General features: G+C 33.4%; 1 protein-coding gene across 4 annotated transcripts in view; it reads right to left on the bottom strand.

Moving 5' to 3' along the window:
- ATRNL1 (attractin like 1) overlaps positions 1-26,025 on the bottom strand; it is an 819,545-nt gene that overhangs the window by 659,130 nt on the left and 134,390 nt on the right. For 3 of the 4 annotated variants that reach the window (XM_063102060.1, XM_063102061.1, XM_063102062.1), the window contains exon 10: positions 12,242-12,396. The exons of the other annotated variant lie outside the window; for it this stretch is intronic. In XM_063102060.1, the coding sequence (XP_062958130.1) occupies positions 12,242-12,396 (155 nt within the window). The remainder of the gene's footprint in view (positions 1-12,241; positions 12,397-26,025) is intronic. 4 annotated transcript variants of the gene reach the window in all.

Here is a 26,025-nt window from a genome sequence, read left to right as displayed (position 1 = left end):
TCTTCCAGAAGAGTGGAAGAAGGGTAAATACTCAGCTGCATAGGTTAAGGAAGGGGATCTGGGGACTTAAAAGCTAATTGTATCGATTTTTAATCAAAATTTCTGTTTTCAGGCCCACAACCACTCCTATTTTCAAAAGTACTCAATAGCTCTAATTTCTGATGGGCTCCTAGATTACACAGTGATAATATTCTTCCTCCTGAATGTTAGCTTAGATTCCAGCTACCTCTGGTCTTCCATGTAATTTACCATTTTTTCTTCTGCTGTTTTTCAGCTTCAAAATACTTGGCTTTCATCTCCTCTCATGTTCTTTGTCTTTATAAATGTATGCCTTCATCTCTTTACTAAAGATTCAAGTGGGATTTTAGGAGGCAGCTTGTGGTAGAAGCAAACATGTGTTTAATCTGCTATGTTTAACTGAAAGTTCTCCTTAATTTTCTTTTAAATTCTGCCTCAGCTGCTTTCCCAATGGGTATAAAATAGAAAAAAAAACAGTTAAAGTTTTCATGCTTATAACAAAGAGAGTTAAGATGAGAATAGCCTGGGGAAAGGAACTCTGAACAACAGATGGTGTCAGAATTATATCAGAGACCCTAATACATTGTTAGTGGGAATAAAAAATGGTGCAGTCACTGTGGAAGACAGTTTGCTGGTTCCTGAAAAAGTTAAGCAGAATGGCCTTATGACCTAGCAATTGCACTCCTAGGTATATACCTAAAAGAATTGAAAACAGGTACTCAAACAGATACACATATGAGTAGCAGCACTATTCACATAGCAGCACTATTCACAATAGTCAAAACGTGGAAACAACCCTAATAAAGGTCCATCAATGGATGAATGGATAAACAAATTGTGGCATATACTACAATGGACTATTATTCAGCCATAAAAAAAAGAATGATGTACTAATCCTTGGTACATCATGAATGAACCATGAAAACATTATGTTAAATGAAAGAAGTCAGACATAAAAGACCACATACTGTATTACTCTATTTATATGAAATATCTGGAATTGGTAAATCTGTAGAGACAAGAAGCAGATTGGTGATTGACAGGGGCTGGAAGGAGGGAGGAATGGCGAGTAACTGCTTAATGCGGACAGGATTTCCTTTTAGAGGGATGAAAATGTTTTGGAACTGGATAAAAGTCATGAATGCACAACACAGTGAACATACTAAATGACACTGAATTATCACTTTAAAATGGTTGGTTTTATGTTATGTGAGTTTCACCTCATTTGTTTTTAAAAAGTACATGAAAGATAAACTACTCAAACTAAACCCCTAAATGAAGTGAAAAGAATACTGGGACTTGTCCAAGACTGTGAAATAGTCTGGGATTTAAATATCAGACCATTTATCTACTGATCAAATCACACAGCTAACATAAATAAGCAAGGCTCAAAACTCAAAAGCACTTGGCTGCCAAGATTTTCTTCATTTTAGTGTGCTTCCTCCTATTAAGGTAATATTTGCTTGCACATTTAAAAACTGAACATGTCAATTGAATAACCATGCTGAGTATCAGGGAGTTAGCTTCTGAATGTTCTCCAGGCTGCATTTTTTTCCTAACATTATGTACTGAAAAATAGGACCAAGCATAAAAGTTGAATTAGTTCTAGTGTTTCAGTCCAAAGAGAAGAAAAGTGAGAGTTCATCAACTGCTCTTAACTAAGAACGGAAGAAAATCTATGAAATTTAGGTTAACAGATTTAGTTAAAACCTAGGAAAAAGGATCTTCACTGTTTAAGTAATTCATCTTAGAGGTAATTAAGACCCAACGACACAAAGACATTATAGATATAAAGTTGAATAAGACTGAGCTCTAGCCCTAACTGAGTAACAACCGGATGTGATAAGTATTGAGAGAGATATATAAAGAGTGCTCTGGAAGCCCAAAAAGAAAAAGCACATAGTTGCTTCTAATAGTTAAGAAGTATTTTCAATTAATATAATAATGTCGTATTAAATTAACTGAAAAATTCATAAAATATTTTATAGTCTTTTTTAGATAGGTGTGTTTCCTAATATACGTGGCCATGCTCTTTTACATAATAAAAATAACATGCTAATTGCTTATCAGTGCTTTGCAATATTTAATTCTCAAAACAACTCTGAGGAGTAAATATTCTTGTCACCATATTATACATATAAGGAAACAAGATCTTTAGAGGTTAAATAACCTCTATGATTTGTCAATCATCAAAACCAGATCTTCTTAACTACTATAACATACTGCCTCACCATTCCATTTTGGATATAAAAATTAATTTCATAAAAATAAAAAATAATAATGGTTTTTAAAAAGTCCTACAGAAAAGAAACATCACAGCATAGTAACAAACATTTAATTAGATATGAGAGCCACTAATTTAGACAAATAATAGTAAAACACAATTGTACCTCTAGAAGTTCTCTGCCTTTTAACACATGTAGTGGTAGAAAGTGAAGGCATTATTACTATTTCCAAGACATCACCTTCAATTACACTAAAAGTTTGAAAAGAATTACATATAATATTTGTGATAGACATTTAATCACCAGTGAAAGAATCATTTATTTGCCAATTAATGATAATATGGAAGCCCATGTGTTCTTTCAGCCTGGTTTCCTGAGTGATAACAATAAACAAATTTGCCCTGCCAACCAACACTGGACATGTATCACAAGTGAGAAATAAATTTTTATTTGGTGTTAAATCCTCCAAAGTTAGAGTATATGTGAGGGACATGGGTATGTGCTGCCCAGATCATCACTCAAGAAATAATTTATTGTCTGTGTTACTAGAAGTGCTGTCAGTAAACAGTCAGCAGTTGCAAGCTACTTCAGAAATTATCTCAGCAGCAGACACACTTCACTCAAGGTCACGCTCTTCTAAGAATGACCCACATGCACTGGCTGATCAACATGAGAGTATAAAGACCTGGCCATTTCAGCCAATCACAGAACAACTCTGAACAACTATTTTAGATCCCTGTGGGGTTGACTAAGGTTATCTGTCCAGTATCACAACTCAACTTTTCCCTTTGTCCAGTTCTGCCTCTTTCTCCAACTTCTTTTAAAGGCATTGATTTTAAGGGTACTCCCAATTAATATCATGAATACTAAACTCTACCACATAGTCTGCTTCCCAGAGAACCCAAACTATCACTGTGCTAGGAGTGGTATGACAAAGCAAGAAATAAGAGAGAGGTAGGGAGCCAGGTCACACATTGCCAGGCTAGTAATAAAAAACCCATCACTCGTGGTAAATGGAACACAGATAAGCCGTGGTACAAGGTGACCATCATCCGATTGCTACAAATTAAACCAGTGGTAAATTAGGAAGGTATGCCAATAGAAGGAAAAACTCTAACAGATGTGAAGTATCAGATGCTTGACAAATATGGGGAAAACGGTAATAACTATTAAGACATTAGAATTGCATGTCTACTGCTTAGCTCCAATGAGCTCTAGAAAAAGATAATGAAAGGCTGATAAAGCCAGGGGCTCTCCTTAGTATTGTATAAAGAGATTACAATTACAGAAGGTATGCCAATTAAAGAAGGTCTGCTATTCCAAGGTCAAGGCCCTGAAGGAAAAGAATAGGACCCTGATACATAGGATGGGAACATTTGAGTTCATGCCCTTCAAAGTTTCCCCAAATTTTGAATTTCCAAATTTTCAATCATCCGAAGTTGTATAAGTGGTCCACCCTCCCCTCCTAAAAAGACAGCACTCTATCTTTCTTTGAACACAATGCAGAGTCTTCTCTCCAGCAATACCTGTGCCCCAGTGCAGAATCTGCTCACACGTCCCCTACTGGCCACTGGGCCTATAACTTGGGTTAGGAATCAGCATAACTAATCCAGGTATATGCTGAGACTGCTAAGAAAAGAAAGAGACTATACTCCAAAGGATCTGTAAGACTTAGACAGCATATATTGGCAAGACTTGGGGGAAGATAGTACCATATTCAGAGGGAAGCTTGATCAATAGAGCCAGAACATTACTACTGAATTAATGAGAGTTTATTGATTTGAAAGCACTCTCCCAAGAAGCAGGATTTACCAACTTGCTATTAGAATGATTCCTAGAAACATGGAAAACACAGAACAGTACAGCCCATACTAAGTAAAGTCTAAATGCCAGGATTGCCACAGAAAACAGTAAAGACATGGATTAAAAGTCTAGATTAGTGGGTAGGCTAGAGTGGATATACTATGTAATGCCAGAAAACCTGCCAAGTCATTATATCTACAGAAAGGGCCAGAGGGTATGCCATTTACCAGAGCCATGAAGAAAGTGATGGTAGGAGAGACACTAGCATCACTAAGAATAAGATGGCTTTCCTACACAGGCCAAAGCTGATGATAGGAGAAACTGTAACACAACTGAGCTCAGTGATGCTGATAACACAACAAGAGACCAGCTGTTGACACTTAACCATCAGAATCCAATTCAAGTAGAGAGCACCTATTGTAACCAACAGCAAGGTCAACGTGTCAGTCAAAGGGACTGACCTGTAGAAAATCACAGAGATCTTTAACAGAACGCAGTATCCCTAGAAAAAAAATAGATGGGCAGCCAAAAAGGCTGCCCAAAAAAGGCACCCAAATTATACTATAAGAAGAAACCAAGGATGGATGATCAGGAGGCTGATGATAGATGATGTAATAAAAAGTCAATTACTGGACTTGAGCCATTTTTGAAATTCAGAGCTGATAAATTTAAAATTCTGGGGCCCAGGAGAAAGGATCCTGTAATACCACAGCCAGTATATGCACTCTTCCTCAAAGGCATCAACAGAAATTTCATTGGGTAACTGTAGCCAGAGAAAAAGGCAACACAAACATTTCTGTTGATCGTAGGGTCTAAGTTGACAATGACACCTGGAGATATGAAGTGTCATCATTGCCTCTCTTTATAATAAGGATATATAGAGATGAGGAAATAAATGGCATCCTGGACAAGGTCCGGCTCAGAATGGGTCCACTGACCAATGGGTTGCAGACCTACAAAGTGATCACATCTTCGGTCTCTGAATGTTTAACTGGAAGAAACATACTTGGCAGATGACACAACCCCTCCTACATTTGGTCACTGGTTAGCCTCAGGAACTTAGAAAGTCTCAGGAACTGCTACCCCCAAAAAACCAAACAAAGCCTGAAGGATAAAAATTACCTGCTGCCAAGTAACAGCCCAAATTGCAATCACCATGCAAGATGTATATCTTTGCTAGAGAAGACTAACATGGACATAGATTTGGCAAATGTGTTTTTTGCTAACCTTATTGAAAAAGGGGATCAAAAACAGTTTGCATTCACATAAAATAGAAAATAGTATACACTCACAATTTTGTCTCAGGATGATATAAAATTTCCCTCCTTTTATTATAACATAGTCAGAATGCACTTGATCCAATTGGATATCTTGCAGAACATTACATAGTTCCACTACATTATTGACAGCAGATGAGCAAGAATAACTATACTGCCATGGAGGTCTTGTTAAGACATATATGCTTAAAAAATGAAAGATAATACCCACAAAGATTCAGAGACCTTTCATATTGGTAAAATACTTAGGGGAACTGTGGTCAAGAACATTCTGAGACATCTCATCTGAATTAAAGGACCAATTATCAAATCTTGCAACTCCCATTACCAAGATGGAAACAAACCATCTGGCAGGCTTTTTTGGGTTCTGAAGACAATACTGGAAAACATCAAAGTCTGCCAGCTCTGAGTGGGTGCCAGGGCAGGAAACAGCTCTGTTATAGGTCCAGTCTACATTGCAAGCAACCCTGTAGCTAGGGCCATATGACCCAGTAGACACTAATAACTACTGGTGGTGTTACTGTTGGAAAAAGTAGCTTGTGGAATTTACCACAAGCTCCAGTGAAAGAATCACAACGCAGACCCACATGGATGTAAAAGGCCATATGCCATTTGCAGAGAAAAATTACATACCTCTACTCCATGCTGTTGGGCTCTGGGAAAGGAAGAATGCCTGATCATGGGTAATCAAGTGACCGTGTGTTCAAAGTTTTCTATCATGAGCTGGCTCTGTAACCAATAATCCTAAGAATATAATATAAAAGTAGTACCCAAGATCAAGCATCAGCAAGACCACAGGCACAAGTAATCTGCATAAACTGGTAGCTCAGACACCCATGTCATCCACCATTGTTACACCAGTACCCCTTCCTCATCTTATAGCTACAGCCATATGGGAAATCCTCTATGCCAGATAACAAGAGGAAAACACAAATATGCCAGCTTGATATGCAGGCACAAATCAAATGCCTTATAGCTCAATACTAAATATAATCTGCTTACATGTAGTCTATTCCCATTCTTAACATTATACAGTCTCTTACATATGTCTGACAGAGATCTACAATTATATTTCTTCCCAAGAAGAAAATATATTTCTGGAGCACTTGGGCCATTATCATGTCATAAACTGTTCAAGGCTAGACAACCTAAAGCAAATTTGATACAGTTTTTAACATTATAAAAATTGACAGAAATACCATTCCAATCCAACAGAAAAGCCATGTGAGAAGAAAAAGCAGAGTAAAATATACTCTCTTGAATATATATTTTTAAAAATCCCTGTGTTACAAGGTGCTATATATTAATTTACAAACCATACACTCAATACACATAAAACCAAGAAATCAGAATTACTATATTCTCAAACCCAAATTTTAGCAAACAATGCCATGCTGTCAGAACTATTTACCCATGAGGGGCCAGGTAATTCTGTTAAGCATTTAAGCTGAAATTCAGAGACTGGTTTATTTCATCAATAATACATAAATAATGCAGGTGGAAAATGCACATTCATGCACTAATTTTTCTACAAATATCCATGTTTTCCATTAAAATATGCATCTATAATACTTTAAGGAAACACTTTAAGAATTCTTTAAATATTCCACTTGAAATGCCTGTTCATAAGTCAGTCTTAATTGCACAGTTGAAATATGATAGAACACAGAGGTTACATGTACAAGTCTCAAAACAAGATGGATATAAAGAAAAACTTCTCTTAAACATTTCAATATTTTTGTAAAAGAAAACTAAATTTCTGGATATTGCCAAAAATCTTTTTCCACTGGCCTCTTAAATGATGGTGCTTCACTGGGGTTTTGCGCCCCACCCCAAAAAACACTGCCTGCCGTAGGTCAAAACTTCTTTTAATATTCTAAAAAAATGAGCTCACTTTCCTCTATGTTTTCTCATTCATGCCCATATGTTCTCCCAGGATTTTGCCCCCTGGCATTCATTCAATAAATATTTATTTAGTTTCTTACTCTTTGCCAGAAAAAGCAAATACCACTATTTGACTACCAATCTTAATTGAAATGATTTTATGGTGCTTTAACATACAATGATATTTTCTTTTGACTTTAGTAAATAGTCCTGATGTAATGAATTATATTTATAGATTACATGATAAGGAATCATAGTTGAATTCCTAGAACAAATCCTACTTGGTCATAATTTATTACATTTTTGAAATTGCATTGGATTCTATTTGCTAATATTTTATTTGAAATTTTTGATTCTGTATTCATGACTGCTTTCTCCTGCCTTCTTCCTCCAGAGATTTTGTCCAGACCCTTAAAAACTTTTCTTTCAATGTATATTTTCTTTAAAGGATTTTCATTTAGCAATTTTTATTCAAAATAATCTCTCAAAATATTTGTAGGCTTGTTAAGAAAGAGATTCATCATTCATTACTCCTTTCTCCTTGAATTTCTATCATGAGGTCACTATTTTTTGAACAATTTGTGGGAGAGGAAAGGGTACAATAAAATACAAATATACCTTAAAAATTTGATTAAATTCAAGAAATAAACTATTTCTTGAATGTCTTTTACACTTACAAATATCGTATGCCCTCTTCCCAAATGAAATACCATTCAAAATTTTTCCTGTCAAATCAGGAAAAATTTAGTACCATGGTGTGGTGGTAGAATCGAAAGAACTTTGAAATTAGCCTGGTATTCAAGTTCTGAATACACGATCTTACCACCTGTGTGACTTCGAGTTTAACTGTGGTAAATCACAGCATCTTCCCTCTATAAATTGAATATAATAATACACACTACTCAGATATTATAAGATGGTACAACAATTAGATTATAAAGCATACGTAAAGTGCCAAGCATTATAGGAAACATTAGACGAATGTTAGTTTTCCCTTTTCTCAAAATGAAAGGTCATTTTTCTGTCACTTATTTTTTTAAAAAGAAGAAACTACAATTTCTTCTATAGAATCTCAGAGAAAGGAAAAAACACCTTGAGCAAAGGATACAATAAAGCTTAAAACAGTCAACAGGTGGCTGAATTCATTGGAAAAAGAAAAATGTGTGAATGATTTTAAGGGTTTTCCTGACCTACAAAAAAACATACTGATTCTTTCAGATGCCTAGCAAATGGTGCTGCTTTCATTAAGGAAGAGCCCTAAAAAGTTAGTGAAGAACATAGAGAAATATTGATTAACAGAGAGAGGAACTAATAAAATAACCTCCAGAAAATAAAAATAATTATAAACATAAAAAGCAAGCAAGTTGGAATTTTCATAATTTTGCTGGAGTGTTCCAAAAACTTAAATAATTAGATGTTTTAATTTGAATATGATTCCACTATGAAATTATATGCCTCATATAATTGTATACATTTTATATGTGTGTGTATATATATATATATATATAAATCACTCCTCAGAGTTGTATAAAATCATGTATGCTATGCTTCATAAACCAGTAAAGTGATTTTTTATGGGTGCAACTGAACTATAACTTCACTGTTTTATAAAATGGTTAAGCATACACTTTGTTATGCCTTACCAAATTAATATTATTTCCTCAAATATGAAACTTCTTTTTATTATTTTGTTTTTAAATAATCATCTACCAAAAAATTAATGTCATAAGTAAATTTATGTCAGGGAATTTATTTTTAAAACTTATTATTTTTTCAATCTGATTTGAAGTTTGGCAAGTCTGCTTTCTGCAAAATATATTTCTTATACAAATCTTACTCCTTACTCAATTCTGAAATAATCTAACTCAGGAAATTACATTTTCATGTTTCTATTATCTTTTATCTTTTTGAAGAAAACATATGATTAATAAGTTGACTTTCACCTTATATCTGAATTCTAAATAGAAGGCTATCTTTACTAGGCAGATCTTTTTAATCTTGAAGAAGGTGTCATGGTGGCTTTCTGAAAGCAATAATAATACCACAAACAATAACAAAAAAACTAATAAAGTTTTCAGATTCTAAAATCTGACTTCAAGCTAGATTTACAAACCAGATCATTAAGTAATGTGTCATGCTATGTGTTATAGCCAATCCAATCTTATTCACCAGTCCTGTTTCTATCAGTTGCACCCCAGTCACTTTTTGAAGATATAAATGCTCAGTGCTTAATCTCAAAGAATTTGATTACATAGGTCTGGTTTCTTCCCCAACAACCTTTGAAGGGGATGTCAAGGTACAGCCATGTTTGAAATCACCAGCATATGCCTTCTACATCTATCATGCATAATATAATGAGAACTGTGAAGGAAAGGTCATATTCTCAAAGATTAATGATATTTGCTGTATAAAATTTACTATGGCAGTAAAATTAAAATAACACATTTTACAACAATAAAAAATTGGGATTCACACAATATGCTTAACTTCCTTAAACAGTGTATAATACAAAACAATCAGCTAAGTCTTCAGGTACATTCCAGTTAAATATACCAATAAGTCCTAGTTTACCATACTGAAGAGAAAAATAGCAACATGACTTTTTTTTTTTCAAAAAATATCTATTTTCTGTTTAGTTCATTATGCAATGCTTTTATTTTCACAAAAGCATACACCATAAGGAAAACAATTATTTTGAAAGACAAAATAAAATAAAAATACTTTTTCCCAGGAAAATATTCCTACATTTGATGCTGCAAACCCAGGAGGATAAATACAGATTAGGGGGAACTTTTTGGGGAACTACATACAAATAATCAAATGAGATAAGACAAAACACTTATATCCTATGTTGAATTGCATAGTTGCCTTTATGCTTTCATTGTCAGTGTTAGCACAGGGGAAAAAAATCCTATGTTAAAATGTAAAACTATTTAAAACATGTTATACTTCCTTCTGTCTGAATGATTTGCTTGAAAAACTGAAAGTGATATTTGCTTCCACTTTTCCACAGCATTCACAAACAAGTATTACTAAACATAAGGTGTCTGATAATTTGTTGACAAAATTAACATACAATGGATCCAACCTATCAAAATGGTATAGAAAGACGACCATAAATTTAGGAGTTACAAAGCTAGATCTGCCACTTACTGCATGACTTTGGACAATTTCCTGTTCTCTTGTCTGTTTAATCTTCTGAAAATAAGGTTAACAATACCTTGTTACAAGGTTAGTAGAGAGTTTACAGATTTTGTGTATAAATCCTCTAATATAGTACCTAGCACTTAGAGGAAATTTAACAAATAGCAGTAATGAAAATAATAACAATCTGATCTCTCTTTCTGAAACAAAAACCTCTAACACTTTTTTACCTTAGTAAGCTTTTTTGATACATAAAAACTTAAGTATCACAAACTTCAGCAATATGGAGGAATAAAAGTGAATTTGCAATATGTCAGCTACAAAATACCTCAATCTTAAATTTTTCGTCAAAGTCCAGACATTCTGTGGAAACTTCTTGAAAACTCTTTTGCAAAAGTTCAAAATCTCACTTTGTTCATTTTTAACAATAATAACAAAATTCTGCACTTTCTTCTTGTATTTTTTTCCCAGGAGAAAAATGAATCAACAAATAAAACTTCACCTACTTCCAGAAAAATATGCCAAACACTGTGTCATTACCATAGCCAAAACAATATGTTGACAAGCCCAGCCTGGCAATGACAGATTATAATAAGGTCACTGCCAGCCTAGATTCAGTACTTCACTCAGCCCATTTTTCTGGGCCTCAGGCAATGATTTATGAGCTTCCTAAAAGCTGAGACAATCCCGTGTTCATTATGAGTCATCACTTTAAATTATTATCTCAAAAAGGTGAAGATTTAATTATTCAAGATCCACTGATTAATCACAGATTTACACTTATAACTTAGAGTTAAAAAGCATGATTAACTGTATCACTGAGAATTTTCTTCCAGGCAAACTTATAACAGCATAAAGATCAAAAATTTTTACATAGTGCCACTTGAAATAATTTACCAAAGCAGACTATGTGCCTTTATGTGTTTAAGAATGAAAGTAAACTTCTTACCTCTATTAAATGTGTTATTCTCTGATTCTTTTATTTTTACTTAACAAAACGTTTCCTAATAGCTTTGAATTTGTTACATTGCTTTATTTACACCATTAATAAAAGGTACTCTTAGGTACTGCTAAATATATTTTAAATATAAGCTAGGTTTTATCTATAGTATAATACATAAAGAAACAGTATTTTCACCACAATGGTCTACTCAATAGCTAAATTTAGTATTTCAGTAAATACATTCACTTAAATATTCAGAAATCAACAGAACTATAGATAGCATCACTAAAATTAAGTGAATTGTATAAATGGACTGTGATTTCTGGTTCTCTGGGAAACAAATTCTTATTTAGTTGCTTCCATTCCTAGGTACATTCTGGGTTTCCATTTTGTCTCAAAATCCTATTTCTTAAGCTCTACTTTATCTATATTCTTTTCTCTAGTTCTATCAGATTCCTGTACTCAGTAAGTATATCTGATGTGTTTAATATAAATGCATTTTTACACATCCCTACTAAATCTAAAATGTTTAGATTCCTACTATTTGTAATTTACATAATTTTACAGTACTCCATAAATTTACAGTACTCCATATCTACCTATTATCAAAACTAATACAGTAACAAACACAATATAGACTGATACAGTGCTTGTGTACAGATACAATATACAAAAGGCTTCAAAAGGCTTTCCTTTTCCTTCCAAGAGGACATTCAAACCTAGATTTCTCTATTACCCAGTCTCCCCAATTAACTCACCCAAGTTCTTCTGTTCTCCTGGCTCTACATCAATACTATGCTGAAAATAGAGAGAATTCTATTCATAGTCTATCACTGAATTTATCTCTAAAATGACATATACACATACTATCAATTAATGTATTTGAGAATCTCTATATGGAAAATTTCTGATACTTCCTACTTTGTACAATCCTAACAGATACATACCTATGTCATATGCCAGGAAATCGGCAGAAAAACATTTTGCACCGTTACTCAAGGAAGTGTCATTATGGGTATTTCCTCCAAAAATAAGCATAGCTCCATTGATAAGAACAGCTGAATGAAGGTATCTGGCAAACCCACTCTCTTTCAAAATAGTCCTACAGAATAAAATTTAAAAATGTATTACAAAAGATAAAAAGACCTCCCTGATTTTATATATATTATATATAGGGTCCAATTTGCATATAGAATTTTCCCTGGAATTGTGGGGGGGGGGGGGACACGTTTTTTTTTTTTTTTAACAACTTATAAATAATTTCCAAACTTCAATATTAAAAAAAATTTTGAAATTCACAGTATCTTAAAATGCCTTTAGGGAACACAATATCAAACAGAATTGTTAATACTAATAATAATTTATATTTTGAATTACTTTTTCATTTATAAAGGTAGGAAACAAGTCTTCTTAAAAGTAGAGTTCCAAAACATTTTAAAATAAGTAAAAATTTAAATATAGTGAATTTACTCTGAATTGCATTTGACTAAAACTATATTTGTATAACTCGTATGAACTTCATAATAAACTTTTTAATTTTTAATTTAAATATAACATGCATAAAAGTGCACATAAAAGTGCATATAAGTTGAAAACTAAAGAATTTTTGCAAGATGAACAGAACTAAGTAACCAGCATCAAGACCAAAAAGAAAAAGAAAAACATTACCACTATTCTGATTCAAACAGCATAGATTCGTTTTGCTGTTTTTGTACTCTACATAAGTAGAATCATATAGACTGTATTCATTTGTATGTTGGTTCTTTCGCTCAAAATTGTTTCTGAGATACATCCATATTTTTGTGTGTAATTAAAAATTACAATACATTTTTGAGAAGCATTAAAATAAATATAAATGTTCTTTTAATTAAAGCATAACTCTAAGAGAAAATACTATAAATATATGTTCACAATTATAATGATCTGAATGAATGGGTATAAATAAAGGTGCATCACAATATGAATCAGCATCTTATAACTACTCTAAATAAATCCCAGGTACAAACAAAGAATTAGAATGTAAACATAGTATATAGTATAGTTAGTATGGTTTATGCAGTATCTGCAAAACCATGTATTATATTACCAATTAATACTAAAGAATATGAAGCTGATGTCCAGAATGATAATATGAAGAGTTTCACAAACACTCTACCCAGAGAAAGAACTACAGTTGACAACAATTACAAAAAAACACAATCATTTAAGGTCTCGGAAAATTTTACTAAGAGCAACAGCAAATGAAGAAATATTTACTTAAGAATATCTACTAAATTTCGATAAGAAGAGCAATAGTCCATGGCATCACATCCATACTTACCAAGAGTATAGCATGACATAAGTTCTACCCTAGGTCAGTAAAGCCAAGAACACAAGGCTCCTTCACCTCTCAGCTCTCAGTCCAGGCCAGCGATATCGCACTTGGAGTGGCAGGCTTCCAGCACTTCTCACCCTCCCCAGCTCTGGGTTACAGAAGCTCTATTCTGGGAAAGAGCATGAGAAATCTGGGTGCTCTTCCTCTATCCAGTCCCCACTTATAAGACGATAGCTATACACCAAACCCCACAGACAAAGAACACTGGACCCAATAGTCTTCACTCCATCTCACCCATAAGGCAGAAGTTCTATGTTGAAAGGGGCAAGCTGAGAAGATCAGAGGCTACTGTCTCCATCTAGGGCCCTTCACAAAAACCTTTGGTGTCACTCCAAGAGGAGCACACACTAAGCCTACCCACCTACAACTCCCAAGCAATGGCACAGAGGTTTTACCCAGAAGGAGAGGCAGACTAAGAAAACAGCTCCAAAGCTCTCTCAAAGAAATAGACTTTATTTGGAGAATGAGAAAGTTCATGCCTAAGGGCACTCTCAAAACCAATGGCAATTTGGCTTGTAAGCAATTAAGGGACAGCTGTTAGTTTCACGAGAACAATAAGCTAAAGTACAGCCCACCTAGGAATTTACCAGAGAGATCAGGGAAAAAGAGAGTTAATAAAATCCCTCCTGGGATCAGAACAAACATCAAAGACAACCCCAATAAGAAGCCTAAAGGGAATTCAATCAGACTGTGGAGCAATTTATGCCAGAGAAGATTGTTGAAAACAATAGGGCAATCAGTCAGCAATTAGTGGAGGTTAACAGCTAGAAAAGAGGCAAACAAGTGAACAGGGAGCTCAGAGAAAAAGTAAAAAAGACCCTGCTAACACTACTGACACCCCACAATAAATGTGTGCATCCCCAGGCTGCACTCTCCGAAGAGCGGTATTAGAGAATGCATTAAAACAGTCCAGCCACTGAACAAATAAAATATCAATAAGGTCTGGAGAACTGGAAAAAACCAGGATCCAGCATTACTACAATATATTATCTAAAAATGTCTTGTTTTCATGAAAAATTATGACATGCAGAGGAATAGAAAAGAGTGACCCATACACACGGAAAAAAGCAGTCAATAGAAACTGCCTTTGAGAGGTCCCATGTCAGATATAGTGAAAAAGACTTCAAAGCAGCTATTACAAACATGTTCGAAGATTTTTTAAAAACAGTGTTTGAAGAAGTAAAAGAAAATATGACAATGTCTTATCAAATATAAAATATCGACAAAGAGATAGTAAATTTTAAAAATGGAAATTCTGGAGTTAAAAAGTAAAATTGAAATTAAAAAATTTTACTACCAAAGTTCAACAGTAGATTTGTGCAGACAGAAGAATCAGTGAACTTGAAGATAGACCAGTATAGATTATGCAATCTGAAGACCAGAGAGAAAAATAAATGGAACTTCTGAGAAATGTAGAACACCATTAAGTGTGCCATCATACGTGTACAGGAACTACAAATACAGAAGAGAGAAAGAAGTGAAAAAACAGTTTTCAAAAAACAATAGCTCACAATTTTCCAAATCAAATTTTATAAAAAACATTTATCTACATATTCAAGAAGCTCAATGAACACCGAGTAGGAAATAAAAAGAAAAAAGAGAAAAGTCCATACTCAGATATAGAATAGTAAAAATGTTGAAGGCCAAGAGCTTTTCACACACAAGGGAACCCCAATAAGATTAACAGCTGACTTCTCATCAAAAACAACAAAGACCAGAAAGCAGTGGGATGACCTATTTGAAGTGCTGAATGAAGAAGAAATTTCAACCAAGAATGTTATAAACACAAAGCTATCTTTCAAAAATAAAGGCAAAATAAAGACATTGCAAAATCGACAAAAATTAATAAATTTGTTGGTAGCAGATCTGCCTTACAAGATACTAAAGGAAGTTATTCAGTCTTAGACTAGCTATTCAAATCCAGAAGCTAACAAAGGCAACTATGTAATTATAAAACAAAGTACGAATACATATTTCTTTTCATGTCTTTTCCTAATAAATTTGAAAAGCAATTTTTATAAAATCATACATATATAATTGTTTATATAGCAATATCATTTACCTTGCTGTAATATGGTACAAATGTAATATATTTGACAATAATAGCACAGAAAGATTGAAGCAAAGCTCGGTTGAACTAAGGAAATGACATCAAATGGTACCTCAAATCCATAAGAACAAATGCAAAAAACACTCAGAAATATTCAATAACATTGACATAACAAACCCTTATATATTTGGTCTCCTTTCTACTATCAGTCTCTTTTAAAAACATAAAATCATATAAAGTAATAAGTATATATATGGTTGAGTTTGTGACATATATATGTGCTATATGTATAACAATACTACCACAAAGAAAGATAAAAAGGAGAAAAAAGCTATATAGGAGCAACATTTCTGTATCTCACCAGAATCAAGTTAGTATAAATCTGAAGTATATTCTAATAAGTTAAGATATACATGATATGGTTCTAAGACCAATGCTAAGAAAGAAATTTTAAATATTAAATTTTTTATATATTAAAATAAATATTTTATTTAAATAAAAAATTAAAGAAATTAAAACATTGTACTAGAAAATGTTCACTTAATGCAAAAAAGGAGTAAAAGAAGGAATAGAGCAACAAAAAGACATGACACATAAAAATAAAGAATAAAATGGCAGACATAAATTCAACTACATCAAAAACACATTAAATTGGTGGTATTAAACATATAAATAAAAAGCAGCAACTGTAAAACAGGATGCAAAACAGGTTCTAACTATATATTCTCTACATGACATACACTTTAGAATAAAAGATACAAATAGATTAAAAGTAAAAAGATAGAATAAGATATTATGTTGACAGTAAATATAAAAAATCAGGAGTGGCTATAATATCAAACAAAATAGACATTAAAACAAAAAACATTGCCTAGACTTCAATAGTGACATTTTATGATGAAAGGGTCAGTCCTTCAGGAAGACATGGCAATTACAAACATATGTCCTGACAATACAGCCCCAAAATACATGAAGCAAAAACCAACAGAGTTGAAGAGAGAAATAGATAAGTCAATAATAGGAACAGACTTTAATATTCCACTTTAAAAAATGAATAAAACAACTACAAGACAAACATGGAAAGAGAAGACCTAAACAAACCCACAAGCAACTTGGACCCAATAAACATACAGTACACTGTTTGGTGGTACAACACCACCAAAATACACATTCTTCTTAAGAGCACATGGAACATTCTCTAAGATAAACCATATGCTAGGCCATAAAACAAACCTCAATAAATTTGAAAGGACTGTAGCCATACAAAGTATGTTCTCTGATCTCAATGGAATAAAATTAGCAATCAATAACAGAAAATTATTTGAGAAATTCACAAATATTTGGAAATGAAATGACACATTCCAAAACAAACAGTGGATCAATAAAGAAATCACAAGGATATTGGAAAATATTTTAAGATGAATGTAAATGAAGGCAAGACATAACAAAACATATGGAATACAACAAGAGCAATAATTAGAGGGAACTTTATAGTTGTACACACATGTATTTAAAGAGAAGAAAGACTATAAATCAATGACCTAAACTTCAGACTTAAGATACAGCAAAAAAGATAGAGCAAACCAAGGCTACAGCAAGCAGAATGAAGAAAATGATAAAGATTAGAAAAACAGTAATGAAATATGGAACAGAAAAAGAAAATCAAAACCAAAACTTTGTTCTTTAAAAAATATCAACAAAATTGACAAACCCTTAACTAGACTTAATAGAAAAGAGAGAAAACTTAAATTAATAAAATCAGAAATAAAAGAAAGAACATAACTACCAACCTAACAAATAAAACAGATTAAAATGCAATACTATGAACAACTGCAAACCTTTATGAAATGTGCAAACAACAATATGAAATAAACAAATTCCTCAAAAGACAAAATCTATTGAAACTGATACAAGAATAAATTTTTAAAAGAATAAAGATAGATTTTAATTTCTTGAATAAATCTATAAAAATAAAGAGATTGAGTTGGGAATTTTTAAACTTTCCACAATGAAAATTGAAAAATGTTCCATTTCCACAAAGAAATGGCTTCACTTGAAAATGCTACCAAATATTTTAAAAAGAATATAAACTCTTCACAGACTCTTCAAAGATATAAGGTAGGAGGGGACACCTCTCATCAACTCATTCTTTAGAAAACTAAAGACTAATATCTCTTACGAATATAGTCACAAAAATTCTCGACAAAATACTGGCTAACCAAAGCCATCAATACGAAAAGGCTTATACATCATGAACAACTGGCATTAATCCCAGGAATGCATGATCAGTTTAACATCCAAAAATACATCAATGCAATACACCATATTAATAGAACAAAAAACAAAAAAACAAGTGACCAAGTGATCATCTCAATAGATGCAGAAAAAGTTTTAACAAACTCCAACACATATTCATGACGATAAAAACATTCAACAAAATAGGAATTGGAGGAAACTTCTTCAACCTAATAAACAGCTGAATGGTGCCCCACTCCAAATGATATGTCCACATCCTAATCTCTAGAACCTATAAACGTAACCTTATTTGAAAAAAGTGTCTTTGCAGATATAATTAAATTAACGATCTTGAGGAGATCATGCTGAATTACTCAGGGGTCCCAAATCCAATGGCAAGTGTCCTTATAAAAGACACAGAAAAGAGGAGGAGGTAATGTGACCATGAAGGTAAATATTGGAGCAATTCAGCCACATACTCAGCCATGCTGGCAGTCTAGAAACTGGAAGAGACACAGAAAGGAATCTTCTTTAGCAACTCTGCGCAGTGGGAAATGGCTCTGCTGACACTTTGATTTTGGGCTTCTGGCCTCCAGACTTGTGAAAAAGTACATTCCTGTTGTTTTAAAGCACTCACTTTATGGTAATTTGTTATAGCAGCCACAGAAAACTAATACAAAGAACACCTATGAAAAAATAAAAGCTAACATCATATTTGATTGTGTAAGGTTGAATGCTTCCCCCTAAGATTGGGAATAAGACAAAAATGTCTGATCTTGCCACATCTACTCAACACTTAACTATAAGCTATGGCTAGGAAAATGAGTAAGAAAACAAAATTAGGGCCGAGCCTGTGGCGCACTCGGGAGGGTGCTGCGCTGGGAGCGCGGCGACGCTCCCAGCGGCCGCAGGTTCGGATCCTATATAGGAATGGCCGGTACACTCACTGGCTGAGTGCCGGTCACGAAAAAGAAAAAAAAAAAAAAAAAAAAAAAAAAAAAAAAAAAAGAAAACAAAATTAAAGCCATCCAGATTGGAAAGGAAGAAGTGAAACTATTGCAATTTTCAGATGACATGATTTCAAATGTAGCAATTCTAATGAATCCATTAAAAAACTATTAGAACTAATAAATGAGTTCAGCAAGTTTAGAAAATAAAAACAATGTACAAAAATCAACTGCATTTCTATACACTAGAAATAAAAAATCCTGAGAATAAAAACAGATCAAATTAAAATAGTATCAAAAAGAATAAAATATTTATGAATAAATTTTAAAAAGAAAGACAAAATTTATACTATAAAAACTAGTAAACATTGAAGAAAGAAATTAAAGAAGGTCTAAATAAATGGAAGGACATCCCATGCTCATGGGATGGAAAACTTAGCATTGCTAAGATGGCCACACTCTATAAATTGATCTATAAATTCAACTCACTCCCTATCAAAATCCCATGTGACCTTTTTTTAAAATTGACCAACTGATCCTAAAATTCATGTGGAAATTGAAAGGATTTCAATAGTCAATTCAGTGGAGGAAACAATACTCTTTTTAACAGATGATGCTGAGACAACTGGATATGCAAAAGAAAAAAGTTGAACCCCTCCTTAACAACATATACAAAAACTAATTCAAAAAGGATCATAAACTTAAATTTAAGACCTGTAAGTATAAAGCTCTTAGAAGAAAATATACAAGTAAATCTTCTTGGCCTTGGATTCGGCAATGAATTCTTAGATATGATACCAAAAAGCATAAGCATAAGTAATAGAAGATATACAGTCATCCCACAGCATCCATAAGGAATTGGATCCTGTCCACCCAGCAGATACCAAAACCCATGGATGCTCAAGTCCCTTATATAAAAAGGCATAGCATGTGCATATAACCTATGCACATCCTCCCATATACTTTAAATCCTTTGTAGATCACTTATAATACCAAATGCAATGCAAATACTATGTAAATAGTTGTTATACTACAATTTCTTATTTGTATTATTTTTTATCGTTATCTTTTTAAAAATATTTTCAATCAACAGTTGGTTGAATATGTGGATGCAGAACCTGTGGTTATGGAAGGCTGACTGTAATAGATAAATTGGACACCATGAAAAATAAAAACTTTTCACCTTCAGAGGAGCTGCTGAGCACCTCATTGTTTCCCTGTAAGTCCAAGGACACAATATGGACCCCAGAAATCCTGCCCAGGGTTGCCCATTTAAGCTAGTGAGCTCCAGAGCCTCACAGTGTATCTATTAGGGTCACCAGAAACTGGCCAGGGTACCACAAAGCCTACCTAGGGTTACCCACATCAGCTGAGGAGTGACAGGGCACTCCAATGCTTCTCCCAGGAGCCTCAGACCTTGCCCACAACCCTGATGACTCAGCCCAGTGTCACTGACTTCAGCAAGGAACTGCCAAGCACTCCAGTGCCTAGGCCACAGAGGCACTTACAGACAACTCTGACACTGATTAGAATCAAACTAATCACACAGAGACTATATTATTGCATATAGCCAAAAACAAGCCTTAAATACCCTACTCAACTGTAACTATAGAACCCAGCTAAAGGAGGGAATCTCTCCACCTGATAGCTACTCCAGAGTATTAGAAGCAGCAACGGCTCCACCAGATGCCCTGACATCAATGTAATGACTAGAAATATGAAAGAAAAAAAAAGAAGAAAGAAAACACACACCCCAAAGAAATAAAATAATTCTCTAGTACCAGACTCCAAACAACAGAAAACCTATGAAATACCAGAAAGGGAATTCCAAACAATAATCTAAAGCAAATTCAATGAGACACAAGAAAATTCACAGACAACACAAAGAAATGAAAAAAACAATCAAGGATCTGAAGGAAGAATTCAACAAAGAGATATATATCTTTAAAAAGAACCAAGCAGAACTCTTGGAACTGAAGAATTAATTCAATGAAATAAAAAATAGAACTGACAGCTTAAACAACAAGCTAGAGCAAGCAGAAGAAAGAATTTCTGAACTTGAAGTCAAGCTTTGTGAAATAAGAAGAAAAAAGACTTTTAAAAAATCAAGAGGGCCTACAAGATCTACAGGACAACCTCAAGATACAAACATCCAAATTGCAGGTGTTCCAGAAAGGGGAAAGAAAAGAAAAGGCATAGAAAATCCATATAACAAAATAATAGCTGGAATATTCCCAAGTATTTGGAGAGATATGGACTTGAAGATACAGGAGGCTCAGAGATCACCACATTCAACCAAGAAATGTCCTGTATGAGACACACTGAACTCAAATTGTCAAAAGTCAAAGACAAAGAAAGATTTCTAAAAACAGCAAGAGAAAAGTGTCAAGTCACCTCTAAGGAAATCCCCACCAGACTAAGAGCAGATTTTTCAGCAGAAACCTTGCTATCCAAGAGAAAGGGGTTGATATCTTCAAAGTACTAAAAGAAAAAAACTGCTGGTCAAGAATACTACATTCAGCAAAGCAATCCTTCAGAAATGAAGGAGAAATAGTGACCTTTCCAGGCAAACAAAAACTGCAGGAAATCACTACCACAGACTAGCCCTACAAAAAATCCTCAAGAGAATCCTAAGAATGATAATAACTATCATGAATGCACAAGAAATGCAAAACACACTGGTACAGCAGAAATGCAAATGAGAAAGAGAAAAAAACTATACCTTATCGATATAAAAAACCAGCAAACACCAAAGATGAACAATAAATGGAAAGAAAGGAAGAAAAGATAAATAAAACCCCCATAAAAAAATCAATAAAATGCCAGGGGTAAGTCAATATTTTTCAATAACAATCCTTACTGTAAATTGAATTCCCCATTAAGAAGATATAGATTAGCTGAATGGATTGAAAATCAAGACTCAATTATATGCTGGCTACAAGAAACTCAATTTCACCTGTAAAGACAAACACAGACTAATAAGGAAGGGATGAAAAAAGATGTACCATGCAAATGGAAACCAAAAATGACCAGGAGTAACTATACTTATATTGGATAAAACAGACTTTATACCAAAAACTATAAAAAGGGACAGAGAAGAAATCATTTAATGATAAAGGGATCAATTCAGCAAGAGGATATAACAATCATAAGCATATATGCACCCGACATCAGAGCACCTAGATATATAAAGCAAATATTACTACATCTAAACAGAGAGAAAGGCTCCATACAATAATTGTTAGGGACTTCGACACCCCTCTCAGCATTGGACAGATCATCCAGGTGACAGATCTAGCCAACAAATCATCAGAGAAACATTGGATTTAAACTACACTTTAGACCAATTGGGTTTGACAGACATCTACAGAACATTTCATTCAACAATGAGAGATATATGTTGTTCTCATCAATGCATAGAACATTTTCCAGGACAGACCACATGTTAGGTCACAAATCAAGTCCCAACAAATTTTTAAAACCTGAAATTATCGCAAATATCTTATCAGACCACAACAAAATAAAAGTAGAAATCAATAACAAGTGAAACTTTGGAAACTATGCAAATACATGGAAATTAAACAACATGCTTCTGAATGACCTATGGGTCAAAAAAAAATTAAGCAGGAAATGAAAAGATTTCTTGAAACAAATGAATATAAAAGCACATTATACCAAAACTTATGGGATACTGAGAAAACAGCACTAAGAGGGAAGAACATAAACAAAATTGACAAACCATTAGCTAGACTAAGAAGAGAGAATACCCAAATAACAAAAATCAGAAATGAAAAAGCATACATTACAAGTGATACCAGAGAAATACAAAGAATCATTAGGGGTTGTTATGAACAATTACATGCCAACAAATTTGAAAATCTGGAGGAAATGGATAAACTTCTGGAAACATACTACCTCCCATGACTGAACCAAGAAGAAATAGAAAACTTGAACAGACCAATAATGAGCAATGAAATTGGGTAAGTAACCAGAAATCTACAAACAAAGAAAAGCACAGGACTAATGGCTTCACTGCTGAATTCTACCAAACCTTTACAAAAGAATTCATAATTGAAGCAGAGGGTATTCTCCCAAATCATCCAAGGAGGCTGGCATCATCCTGATACCATACCAAAATCAGACAAAGACAAAAACAAAAAACAAAAAAACCCACCATAGGCCAATATCTTTGATGAACACAAAGATACAAAACTTCTCAACAAAGTATTAGCAAAAAGAATTCAAAAGCAAATCAAAAAGATTATACACCATGATCAAGTGGGATTTATCCCAGGGATGCAAGGATGGTACAACACAAGTGAAGAATATACACTGGGGAAAAGGACAACTTTTTCAATAAATGGTGCTGGGAAAACTGGATATCTGTATGTAGATGAATAAAATTAGACCCATACTTCTTGCCATATACAAAAATCAACCCAAAATGGATTAAAGACTTATATTGATGTATGCTATAGCATGACTAAACCTTAAAAACATGCTTTTACTTGTGATAAAAATCAGTCATTAAAAAAAGACCATATACTTAATGATTCTATTTATATAAAAAGTCCAGAAGGCAAATATAGAGACAGTAAGTCCAGAAGGCAAGTACAGAGACAGGAAGAAGGTAGTGCTTGCCTAGGCCTGGGTCTTAAGGGGAGACGGGGAGTAACTGCTAAGAGATATGGAGTTTTCCTTTGGGGTGATAAAAGCTTCTAAAATTGTGGTGACAGTTGGATAACTCCATGAATACACTATCGACGACTTCACTTTAAATGGGTGAACATTATGGTTATGTGGATTATATCTCAATAAAACTGTAACAGAAGGAATATTGGGCTTTAGTAACAACTTACTATAGAAAGGTTCATCTAGCAATTTAATTTTCATTCTCTCCTAAGTCTCTCAGGTTACAAACAAATCTAAGGATTCAAAATTATGCCACTGTATCAGACATGGGAGATTTCCAATTAGAAAAATTTTCAACCAAAATATATTAGCGTCTTTTTAAAATCTGCTTGTCTCTAATCTTTATTTACAAAATAAACAAAAAATACTGTCTAGTGAATAGTAAAAGACTAATATGGATCAAGGAACATAATATTTAGCTGCTATAGAGATATTTAAGCTAAAGATAATTTAAATCTAATGACGAAGCAGGTGGAATTTATTCCAGGTATGCTAGGATGGTTCCATATTCAAAGGTTAATTGATATACTCTATCACGTTAATATACTAAGGAAAAAAATCATATGGTCATATCACCAGATGCAGGAAAACGCAAAAATTCAACACCCATTCATGGTAAAACAAAACAAAACAAAACAAAAAAACCTCTCAGCAAAGCAGGAATAGAGAACTTCTTCAGTTTGATAGACATCTACAAGCACATCATACTTAATATTGATAAACTAGATGCTTTCCTTCTAAGAAAAGAAATTAGGTAAAGATGTACCCGTCCTACCTCTTTTATTCAACATAGTACTGGAATTTCTAGTTACTGCAATAAGACAAGACAAGAAAAGAAAAGATACAAAGATTGAGAAGGAAAACATAAAGCTGTCTTTGTTCACAAATGATATGGCTGTGTATATATAAAACCCCAAAGAACCAACAACAATAAAAAACTCCTGAAACTAATAAGCTATAAAAAGTCTTCAAAAAGTTCATGGAAAGATTTGTATTAACTTTTAATTCTGGCTTTCCACTAAGTTTTTGAAGTACCTTCATAGCAAGGTTACAGAATACGAGGTTAATATAAAAATGTCAATTGGTTTCTTACACACCAGCATTCCACTAAGTGGAATTTGAAATTAAAAGCATAATACCATTTACATTAGTGCCAAAAACAGAGAGAAATACATAAATCTAACAAAATGTTTATAAGATTTGTAAAGGAAAACTACAAAATTCTGATGAAAGAAATCAAAGCTCCAAATAAATGAAGAGATAGTGCATGTACATGGCTAGGAAGACTAATATTGTCATGAAATCAGTTCTTCCCAACTAGATCTATAAATTCAATGTGATCCCAGCCAAAATTCCAGCAACATATTTTATGGATATCAACAAATTGACTCTATAATTTACATGGAAAGGTAAAAGACCTAGAATAGCCAACACAATATTGAAGGAGAAGAACAAAGTCAGAGGATTGACACTACTCGACTTCAAGACTTACTACAAGATTACAGCAATCCAGACAGTATAGTATTGGTGAAAGAACAGACAAATAAATCAACAGAGCGGAATAAAGAGCCCAGAAATAGATACACACAAATATATCCAACTGATCTTTGACAAAGGAGCAAAAACAATGCAAAAATGAAAAGATAATCTAGTCAGCAAACATTGTTGGAAAAACGGGACATCACAAATGAACAAAAAAAGAGAGAAAGTAGACACAGACCTTATACCTTCCACAAAAATTAACTCAGCATGGATCATAGATCTAAATGTAAATTACAAAACTATAAAATTCTTAGAAGATAACAAAGGAGAAAATCTAGGGGACCTTGGGTTTGATTATGACTTTTTAGAAACAGCATCAAAAGTACAAGTGATGAAAAAAATATATTGATAGGTTGGACTTCATTAAAATGAAAAAACTTCTCCTCTGTGAAAGACACTGTTAGAGAATGAACAACAAGCTACAGACTGGGAGAAAATATCTGCAACACATAGATGGAAAAGTACTAGTATCCAAAATACACAGAGACCCTTTAAAACACATCAAGAAAACAGTCCAATTAAAAAATGGGCAAAATATCTAAACAGACACATTTCCAAATAATATAATTAGATGTCAAATAAGCATATGAAAAGATGCTCCAATTATATATCTTCAAAGAAATGTTAAAATAGCAAGACACCACAAAACACCTATTAAAATGGCTAAAATTTAAAACACAACACCAAAAGCTTCCAAAGATATAGAGTAACAGGAATTCTCATTCATTGCTGCTAGGAATGAAAAATTGTACAGTCACTTTGGAAGACAATTTGTCAGTTTCTTACAAAACTAAACATAACCTTATCACACGATCCAGGAATTGTGCTCCTCAGTATAAACCAAATGAGTTGAAAACTTATGTCCACACAAAAACCTGCACACTGATGTTT

This window comes from Cynocephalus volans, chromosome 7 (assembly GCF_027409185.1).
Source record: "Cynocephalus volans isolate mCynVol1 chromosome 7, mCynVol1.pri, whole genome shotgun sequence".
NCBI classification, from domain to species: Eukaryota; Metazoa; Chordata; class Mammalia; order Dermoptera; family Cynocephalidae; genus Cynocephalus; species Cynocephalus volans.
The sequence above is the reverse complement of the archived record's forward strand: the minus strand, read 5'-3'. Positions and strand labels throughout refer to the sequence as shown.